Source organism: Nematolebias whitei, chromosome 5, assembly GCF_014905685.2.
Source record: "Nematolebias whitei isolate Nwh7 chromosome 5, NemWhi1, whole genome shotgun sequence".
Classification (NCBI taxonomy): Eukaryota; Metazoa; Chordata; class Actinopteri; order Cyprinodontiformes; family Rivulidae; genus Nematolebias; species Nematolebias whitei.
In genome coordinates this window covers 10345912-10356796 of record NC_056502.1, presented here as the reverse complement: position 1 = coordinate 10356796, position 10885 = coordinate 10345912, and the positions used below count along the sequence as shown (strand labels likewise).

The 10885-nt window shown below is 38.3% G+C and overlaps 1 protein-coding gene across 1 annotated transcript in view; it reads right to left on the bottom strand.

The window, feature by feature from the left end:
* Positions 1-647: 647 nt before the first annotated feature.
* LOC119409665 (mannosyl-oligosaccharide 1,2-alpha-mannosidase IC-like) overlaps positions 648-10885 on the bottom strand; it is a 110303-nt gene continuing 100065 nt past the window's right edge. Inside the window, exons 2-3 of the mRNA XM_037676567.1 lie at positions 1787-1883; positions 648-655 (exon numbers count right to left, since the gene is read on the bottom strand). Coding sequence (XP_037532495.1) covers positions 648-655; positions 1787-1883 — 105 coding nt within the window. The remainder of the gene's footprint in view (positions 656-1786; positions 1884-10885) is intronic.

Below are 10885 nucleotides of genomic sequence, written 5' to 3'. Positions count from 1 at the left end.
ACCGAGCTTAAATGGAAAATTCTGACTACATTTTCAAAAGTTTTGTTAATATTAAACTTAAAGCGATTCAACAGAGAAGTGGCCATGTTGTACCACTTGTCCTAATGCTCTAGTCTAAACGTAGCTTCCCGTAGTGGCAACATGTTACAGTAAAGCAGTTTTTCTTTTTTTTTTTTATATACTTTTTTCCAACTGTTGTTAAATAAATAGTTAAGGAATATTTTTCTGTAAAAATGGAACATGACTGTCTTTAGAAATGAATTTGAAATATTTGATTTTTCTTCAAATTACCAGAAAAAAAAAACCCACAATGCTAATGATGTTAGCATTTCTATGGTGTTTTCTATGTTAAGCTAGCATCTATACTATTCTGAGGTTGGTCAGCAGTCTGTGATTAATAGTTTATGTTTGTTGCATAGTCTGTTGTGTTGTCAGGCATAAAAACATGCAAATCAGTGATTAATTGTGCAAAATAGGCAACAATAATTAAATTGCATGAATAATTGTGCACTTTGCAGCTTTCTGAATCATAGTCAAGTCAAATTGTTAAGTGCTTTAAAGTTCCTACTTCTACTTTAAAGCCTCAAATGCAGAAACACAAAGGTGAGAAAATCATCTAAATAAATTATGTCAATAACTTTAATAAATCAAAATCCTTAAAGGATGAAAAGGAATGAGCAAGTTCTCAAATTTCAAAGACATTACCAATCCAGATTTTATTAAGCGCTGATCCGTCTTTTATTAAAGACTATATTGTGGGATTTCCCTGAAGCGTAGCAGTGAGAAGTGCCTGATATGCTCCACTGAAGAAAACCTGAGGACCCCTCTGGATTTAGCTCCAATTAGAGGCGGGTGGAAGCTGCGACTCCTCTGGTTTTCTGCGAGATTTCCTGTGCTGAGTGAAAGCTGAGGCAGACGTGGTGCTGGGAGCTCAACAAGACGCAAACAGGTGAAATGTTGTTATAATTTATGTGACAACTTCACGTTTGAACTAATTAGGACTTGAAGTGTCCACTTAACCTTGTTTAACCCAAATAAAGAAAAATAAGTATTTATCAGCTGATTTTAAGTGTAAAAGGATATTTACATTTCAATGAATATGATTTTGTTCATTAATTCATTGTGAAAAACATTTGTCAAAATGATAAGAATCATAATATTCTCATCTGACAACTAATTTAATTATTTAAAGACGTTGGGTAGCAGCTAATGACTTAGTGGAATATGAAAAAAACAGATTGATTGCTACTAAAACACAAAATCCTAATAAAAGGCTCAGAGTCTACCACTCTGTATCCCAGTCACTCTTGATGCAAACATTTCGAGCAGTCATGTCAAACGTCTCATTAAGTAAAAAACAAAGCATTGCCCACAAGTCTAAGAATCAATATTGTTTTGTTATTTATGTCCTGAGAGGTGAATTGGCTGTCCGTTCTAGTTTAAAAGCAGCTTAAAGAGAAGTTTGCACTGTTCGGCTTTTCCTCCCATGGCTAGATTCATTTCATTCTCATGCTTAAGTCCTAAATAAACTGTCAGCTTAGGAGAGTTTGTTGACAGAAGAAGAATTGGTCACCCTACTCCTGTTCTGAATGCATTTATCTTCTTGGTTTTGACACAAAACTAATACATTTAAATCCCACTATGAGGGTAACGATTCTCTTTAATCATATTTTCTAGTTTGTCGTCATTTTCTATGTTAAATATTCACCACACCTTTAAAAGAAGACAACGTCGATGGCCTAAAATGGTATTTTGCATCGCCAGTAAAATCCTGACAAACACTCACCAAACATGTTGCCAATATGTCCATTTTTTGTCAAAGGACGCAGCTCATTTTTGCCCCAGGCGTACAGCTTGTAGTTGTCCCACGCAAACTTCATCATCTGTAAGAACAAGAGGGCAGACACAGCGGTCATTGCACAGAAAGCAAAACATCAAACTTCTAAACGCAATCATAATTAAATTGGTACAGCTCAAGGCAAACGGAATGATGGGTATCGATCAGGACTGGATAAAAGGACAAACACGCAATTATATCACATAAACCACACTGCTAAACAATGCAGCTGACATTTTCCCTGCAGCCACAGCTACTCTTCTAAATTAAAGATTGACTGGCACCAGAAGATGAAAAAGGACATCTCTGAGCACGAAATCAAAGAAAAAAAAAATACAGAAATAACTTTCTATGCAATGTTAGATTTGTATGATGCTGATTCACACTACACACGTATAACAACTTGTGTTTTGTGTTTTAGTCAACCTCGTTTGATAAAAGTATTTTTCCTAAACTCCATAATGAATCAACAACTAGTAAATTAATAAGCTGCGAAAAGTTCAAAAGACGGTGTGGTGGTAATTTAGATTTAATTCTAAAGAACCCTGCAGTAAAGCTTTCCATCTTTGCTTTTCCAGTTACTTCACACAGTTCATCATGTTGATGCATGCAGGGAGTTTAAATGGCAGCAGCTGCACAGATTCATCAGCGAATGATACCCAACATTTAACACTTCTCCAAGTTGCTTCATCAACTCGGATCACTTAATGCAATAGAGGCTTGCTATATTTCATTTAAAGCCAAATTAGATAAATTTATATATATACATGGTTCAAAGAGGTGTGAAAAATGTCTGTTAGGGGATTGTCCTGGGATCATCATATTAAAAGAAAAACTAAAGTTGTGTGCGTTTTGGTACTTTTTTTTAATTTATTTATTTTTTTTAAATGTTCACCACAAGCTTAACACAGTTGGCTGAATGAATAATGAAGGTGATGAGTGTACAGTAGTCCCTCGCTACTTCACGGTTCGACTTCCGTGGACTCGCTCCTTTGTGGTTTTTCAAAGCAGAACTGGACATGACACACAGCCGGCTGATTGATGGATGAGCCACGCAATCGGCATGGATGTTTTATTTAAAATAAATTTGTTCAAATTATTTAGCACCTGCTGCACCTGTGTGCAGCCCACCGGCGCAAGAAGAAGCTTCCTCCTGCAGCGTGTCAAGATCTCCGCTCGTCAGTGGAGAAGTGGGTGTGGCCAAGAGCGCTGGCAGAGAGCGGCAGGTGGCAGAGAGTAGAGATCATGACATGCTGTGTTCATTTACAGCATTCAGAGTTTAGAAACTAGAATATTGCAAGTGTGTGGGAAGGGTTTTAGAACACCTTGTATACTACTATTCCTACTTTGCAGTTTTTCCACTTATCGCACGCGGAGGGTGGGTGTGTGTGTGTGGGGGGGGGGGGGGGTATGAGCATGGAAACCCCCACGATAAACAAGGGATTACTGTACCTTGAACATGGTGCATTTAGGAAATAAACTGATTTCAGTGGGATTTGTTCAAAAGCATAGTTGCCTGAAATATCCTCAAAAAAGGTCTAAAAATTGACATTTTCAAGGATTCAAGATTCTCGTACACACCACATGTGGTACATGTGGTGGAACGCAGTGTGTACACAGGGTCCTAGCTACATACAACAAAAGTATTAAAATGTAAAAGAAAAATAGTAAAAAGATCTAAGATATGAACTAAGAAAAACAACTAAAAATAATTTAATTTTTTTTTTTTTAATTTACTAAAAAAGTTTTGCCTCTATGATGGCAAAAAAAGATTAAAGAAAAAGGCAAGCCGACTAAGATTTGTTTACTAGGAAACAGAAACAACTATTTATAACTGAAACACAATTATCTTCTGATCGTTTATTTGGTTAATGTGTAAGATTTTTATGATACTAAACAAAACGATCACAATGATTCAGAGGATAAATATTCAAGATTTTTTAAAGATTTTAATTATTTGAGCAACAACAACTCTAATGAAGGATAAGTGGAAGAAAATGGATGGATGGAGCATTAAACACTTTATTTGTCTCCTCTGATATTTCTCATGTCCAACATCAGGACAGAAGTCACTCATGCATCATTATATTTACTTATTTAATGATTCCATCCATCCATCCATTTTCTTCCGCTTATCCGGGGTCGGGTCGCGGGGGTAGCAGCCTAAGTAGGGAGGCCCAGACTTCCCTCTCCCCAGCCACTTGGGCCAGCTCTTCCGGGGGAATCCCGAGGCGTTCCCAGGCCAGCCGAGAAACATAGTCCCTCCAGCGTGTCCTGGGTCTTCCTCTGGGCCTCCTTCCGGTGGGACGTGTCCGGAACACCTCACCAGGGAGGCATCCAGAAGGCATCCTAAACAGATGCCCAAGCCACCTCAACTGGCTCCTCTCGACGTGGAGAAGCAGCGACTCTACTCCGAGTCCCTCCCGGATGATCGAGCTTCTCACCCTGTCTCTAAGGGAGAGCCCAGACACCCTGCGGAGAAAACTCATTTTGGCCGCTTGTATCTGAGATCTCATTCTTTCGGTCACAACCCAAAGCTCGTGACCATAGATGAGGGTAGGAACGTAGATCGATCGGTAAATTGAGAGCTTCGCCTTTTGACTCAGCTCTCTCTTCGCCACGACAAACCTGTACAGCGCCCGCTTCACTGCAGACGCTGCACCTATCCGCCTATCGATCTCACGCTCCATTTTTCCCTCATTCGTGAACAAGACCCCAAGATACTTGAACTCCTCCACTTGGGGTAAGACCTCCTCCCTGACCCGGAGAGGGCACTTTACCCTTTTCCGGCTCAAGACCATGTTCTCGGATTTGGAGGAACTGATCTGATTTTTTTTATTTTTTATTTATTGATTGATTTATTAAATAAATTTTATTTTTACATTTGAAGGGGTATCAGAAAAGGTAAATGGTAAATGGACTGTACTTATATAGCACCTTTCTATCTAATCAAGATACTCAAAGTGTTTTACAACACAATCTGTGCCCTCAGTTACCCATTCATACAGCACTCTACTAGATCTATACAAAGAATAATCAGTGCTTTATTACATGAATACACTGATGGGACACATCCAAGGCAATGAGGGGTTCAGTGTCTTGCCCATGGGACACTTCAGCATGTGACTGCTGGTGGAATCGAACCCCCAACTCTCCCATTGGAGGATGACTGCTCTAACCACTCAGCCACAGCTGCCCCGTCTGAACACCGGTACTAGCCCTAGATTTGAGATCAAAAGAGGAATAAGAGGAGATGCACCTCTTCCCCTTTGCTGTTTATAATGGTGGCTGAAGGTCAGAATAAGAAATTGCTACTTCATATCAAAACATGCTAAGTTAATAACACAGAATACTTTAAAATGAACTGAAAACTCATTTTGCCTTGTAGTATCATTGATTTAAGAAGTTTTAACACCAGCTCGTTTACTAAATTCAAGTACTCCAAACATCAAATTTACACAAATTACTTTTGGTACCAATACAAAAATAGAGATTTGTCGTGGAAACATCAAAATGTGTCAACTGGTCAGAGAGGTTGAATTTGATCACAACTTACTGATTAACTATTTTATAAAGAGTCCCAATCTAATATTTGGTTTGACGTTTGGGTTGCACCACATATCAGGTTCTTTGTGTGTTCACAGATCGTACGAAACAACAAAACCTGCATCAAGGCCGTCAGTGCAGTTTTGTAGACTTGTGTTTGTTTTTCAGATAAATAGAAACTGGCAACCAGCACCCCACCAGTTTTGCAGAATGTGAACAAACTGAAAACACTTGAAAGGAACAAAAATGATGAATTTCATGGAGTAAAAATGCTCACAAAAGATAATCTTTTCCTCACACTGAGTAGAAAGATAAGTATCCAGAGCTTGTGTCTCTCTGTGACCCGTACAGAACACTTTGCCTCACACAATAAAAACCAGTAAATGTCTCATGTTTTATTTCAAGCTGACACCATATTTTATAATGTCAGTGTGACCCATTCCTCTGGTAGCTTTAAAAGCCACAGAGCAAAAGTAAAAGCACAATGTCTAAGCTAAATCCCACAAAATCTGCAAATATTAGAACCACATGCCTCTCCCATTCGTTTGAAGAATGGTGCGGACATTTCATGAAAGTCTCTGCAAAGACTCGTTATTTAATCCTGCGAGATAAACAGAAATTCAATATTTATACAAGTATGGAAAACAAAACAACAACAACAACAACAACAATGGGTTCAGTCTGGCCACATACATACAGGAAATAGGTTTTGTAAATATGCAGTATTTTTTTATTGTTTCAGCCTTGCGTCCACATGTGAATGACACGTTAGAAGCCTGGAAATGGTACTTTTGCAAACCAGGTTCCAGAGTGAAAATACCTTGAAATGTCCTTACGTTGTCATGTGGTCAAGCTAAACACAAACAACAACAACATAAAACCACTAACTCAAATGGAACCATCAACCCCAAGTCCGATAGATGTAATGAATACAGATTATTGCCTTTGTTTGTGTTGCAAATATGAGTTGCACACGTTCAGCAAAACCTTATTTTGCTGTATAACTTCTTTAGACATGAACAATAACACACATACGAATCAAGGAGCACTGGGAAAAAGAACAATCACTTATTATATCCAATATTCCAAGGCCAAAAGGGTTTGAATTACTGTATTTAAATAGTTAATCATATACATGCAACAAATCTTAAGAAATGGGAAAATCTGTAAAAAGACTGATGCTTGAAAACATTGAGTCTGATATGAAGGCTGTGAAGAAAAGAGATATTGTGCTTGAACAGCGTCCATTACGTCCACGGATTTGGGCTGACAACATCTTTTCTTCTTGTGTTTATAGTTTGGAGTGCATGCTCAATGTCTTCTATCCTGTTTCTGGTGTAATTCTGCGTCAAAGCAACAACGCCGTGTGCAGGCCTGGCATAGTTACTACGGCATTTTGAGCTGCTTTCTATGTTTTTATGTCGAAGAAAACATTCATAGTGTGTTTTTCTGTAGGCCTCAAAATGTATGACTGTATTTGAATGTGGACTAGCTGCACCATTAAAATATGACTTTTCAACAAATTCTAAAAACTATAATGCATGTAGCACAACAATAAGATCTATTTGTATGTTCCCTTTTCCCTGTCTTAAATATCTAAACTTAAATATTTGCCTCATGTTGAGCTCCTAAAACCTGAAATTTCTAAAAAACTTTCAAAATATCCTCTTTTTTCAGCCTCTGAAAAAACTTAATGTGACAGTTTGAATCTTCTGTTTTTATATTTATTGATTTTTTTTTTTTAATGACAGTTTTAAACATATTTTATACGTACAACAAAATGCTCCCAGGGTTTTTTGCTGATCAGGCTTGAAAAACAAAGAGTTTTATGGTGTACTATCTGAATGAATATAAATCACGCATGAGCCAAACTATAAACAATGTAAACAATCAATCATAGTTACTCTAATGATTTCTATTTAATTACTTTGGATAATTAAAATTTGTTTTTATTATCTGTCACTGTTGGACTTGCTGGCTGGGAGACTTCGAAGGAGTTTGATAAATCTGCACAACAATGGTGCGAAGGAATGCTGGAATGAGAAGCGAACTAAACAACAAAAAGACTGCCTTTGAAGAACAGGAAATAAAAGCTTTCAACTCCCTGATGTGCAGGTCCGACCGGGTAATTTGAAGATAGTTCAACAGTTCAACGTTAGCGAGACAAGACTACAGGAATTATTGTGCATCCCTTTGTTTCACAGAACGTCTGACGAGATTCCCGGCAAATAGTCTAACGGTGGCAAAGAAAAAAGGAACAGACAGAAGTTTGTTTTTAAAAGAAAATATTTGATAATGATTTAAAATGGGGAAAGAAAAAAAAAAGAGCTAAACAGCAGCCGCTGCTTTCAGGCACACAAATGTGACTTTTTATCCCTTGTTTTGTATTATTGTACAAGAAATTTTTAGATAATATGCTGGTTTGAGAAAACATTCAATAAACTACGTAATTCGTGTGGACATTTTCACAGTTTGCAGTGATTCCTGTGGTTTCAATACAAATAGCTTTTCTGTTATACCAAAAATGCTGAACAATTAAAGCCACTATTGGAAAATTTGTCATGGCTCCCTAATGTGACGCATTCAAGACGTTTCATTCAATCAGAGGAAGAGGAAGAAAGGGGATTGTTTCTCTGTTCCACATCACTACCACTGAGCTCTGCTGTGCGTCAATGTGTGGGAGGACAGGGATCACACAGCTGTAAGACTGGTGGGATAACAAGCCATCATCACAGCACCACAACACAGACGATGCTGATCAATAGCTGCAGTTACAGATCATATCACCAAAAAAGCTGCTCCTACAAGTGAACAGATGGATGATTCTTTTCCAAAGCAGACAAACACGGTCCATGTAAACTCGGACAGTACTTTGGTTTAACTAATTGACTGGTAGTTCAGGGCAGAGGTGATCAATACTTCAACACAGAGCTAAAGAACAGAAAGAAATCAAGGAGACAACATGTCTTAAATATTAGTATCTACAATCGCTTGAAGTCCAATTTTCAAAAAAGCCAGACATTTTTTTTTCATTTATTCACATTAAATAGATGAAAAACAAAATAAAAAAATAAAAAAATGGAATATTTTATGAGCATCAGACTTCTTGAACAATCTGTACAACCAATGCATTTTAGTTTTGTAAATGGTTAGTTGTAGATTTATATATTTATATATTATACATGCTTTACTAGAGACGAGTTGTTTGATAACTATCATCCAACAGTCTCCTCGTTACCAAGTTTGTTAAACGTGCATTAAAAGAAAAAAAAAATTAAAAACAGCAGTTCTCATGTAAATCTGTGCATCTCATGTGAAAGATGATAAAAATGGTGGTTTACAGTGACCTGTTATTAACAGGTTAAAGATCTGAAGCCGACAGGTCGTCTTTTGTGAGTTCAAACCTCTTTGTTAGAGCTGGACGATCTGTAGCCGGCGAACTGCAGAAGAGCTTGTATTATCTGCCCTTGTTTAACTATTTCAAAGGATGATGAAGAATAAAAGGACCATCTGGAAGGTAGTTTGAATGTACAGGGCGGCTGTGTGGCTGAGTGGTTAGAGCAGTCGTCCTCCAATGCAAGAGTTGGGGGTTTGACTCCACCAGCAGTCACATGCCGAAGTGTCCCTGGGCAAGACAATGAACCCCCCATTGCCTCCGATGTGTGTCCCATTGGTGTATGAATATGATAAAGCACTGATTAGTGTCTTTAGAATGATTTGTTCAACTAGCTTTGTAGAGTCTAGTAGAGTGTATGAATGGGGGGCACAGATTGTGTTGTACAGCGCTTTGAGTGTCTTGATTAGATAGAAAGGCACTATAAGTACAGATCATTTAGTAGAAACCATAAGGCTATTTAAAAGCAAATACCTACAAGGAGTTTACAAGCAACTTTAAACCATAAGTATTGTTTAACTAAAATAAACTGTATTTTAAGCTGCTGACATAAATTAGGTCTTAATCTGGATTTTAGATAAAGTGTTGAGCCCTTTATCGTTTGGATGCACTAATATTTTAATAATCTGACCAATAATCATCATCTCAGACACCATACTGAGCAGAAGAGGGGCTCCTCAGGGGACAGTCCTCTTGCCATTTCTGTTCACCCTCTACACAGGTACTTCAGGTACAACTCACAATCCTGCCATCTGCAGAAGTTCTAGGATGATGCTGCCATCGTGGGTTGCAGCACTGGTGACCAGGAAGCTGAATACAGAGGGTGTGGTGGACAAAACCACCTGCAACTCAAAATTGGAAAATATAAAGACCTGCATGTGGACTACAGGAAGAAGATCAGCCCCCATAACCCTAACAACATCAAGGGTACTAAGGTGGACATTGTGGACTGGTACAAGTACCTGAGGGTCCATCTAGACAACAAACTGGACTGGACAGCTAACACCAACACCCTCTACAAGAAAGGGAAGAGTCACATTTTTCTTCTGAGGAGACCCAGGTCCTTTAATGTCTGCAGGACCATGCAGACCACCAGATCTTTTACCACTCGGTGGTCTCCAGCATCTTCTTCTACGCTGTGGTGTGCTGGGGCAGCAGGGTGATGAAAGCTGATGCCAACAGACTCGATTAACTCCTCAAGAGAGCTGGCTCAGTTCTGGGAGTGGACCTGCAGTCTCTGACAGAGGTGTCTGAGCAGAGGATGCTGAGGAAACTGATCCAGATCCTGAACTACATGTCACACCCCCTGCATGACACCCTGGACTCTTACTGCAGCACCTTCAGTCGTAGACTGAGACCACCGAGGTGCTGCACAGTGGAATATGAACATATGCTGATATATTCATAAATTAAACGGATTCTTTCATTTTTCTGGACTGTATAATGACGTGCATCTGAATTAATAAAATGTGGACGGAAACGTTAATTATCTTTGACTCACCAACGACAGTGGGTCATTTATTAACATAATCAAGTTTAACACATCACACATTTACATTAATTGGCAAGAATTGAAAATAACGACAGCTTATTAATCAGTTTTACAGGAAGTAAACAATACAGCGATTGTTCTTACTTCCAGTAGTACAACAGGCATTACCACACGGCGGTGGTTGAAAACTTTGCTTCAGACATTTCTAAAAATATCTGAATGATTTTTAGCACAACACAGGAAGTTCTTCCTCCCTGTGGCTATCAAACTTTTCAACTCCTCCCCCTTTCTGCACATAGGACAATAAAATGAATCCAGCACCACAATAAACACTTCAATGTTTCTGTCTGCACCTGTTTAGAACTTAATTGCTAGTATTTTTTATATTCTCTGTTATTTTTATATCTTGTGATTCTTGTGTATGTTCCTTTGTACTGAAACTCTGGCACAATTTCCTGCGGGATCAATAAAGTTCCATCTTATCGTATATTATCTAAACTTAAAGAAACACCAAATACAGTTAATGTCATGTCCATTTGTCACTGTTTGACCTTACATTCACTTTGCATGCCCATCATTGGAAACTCAAAATCATTTGGGTTACTCAAATGCAACT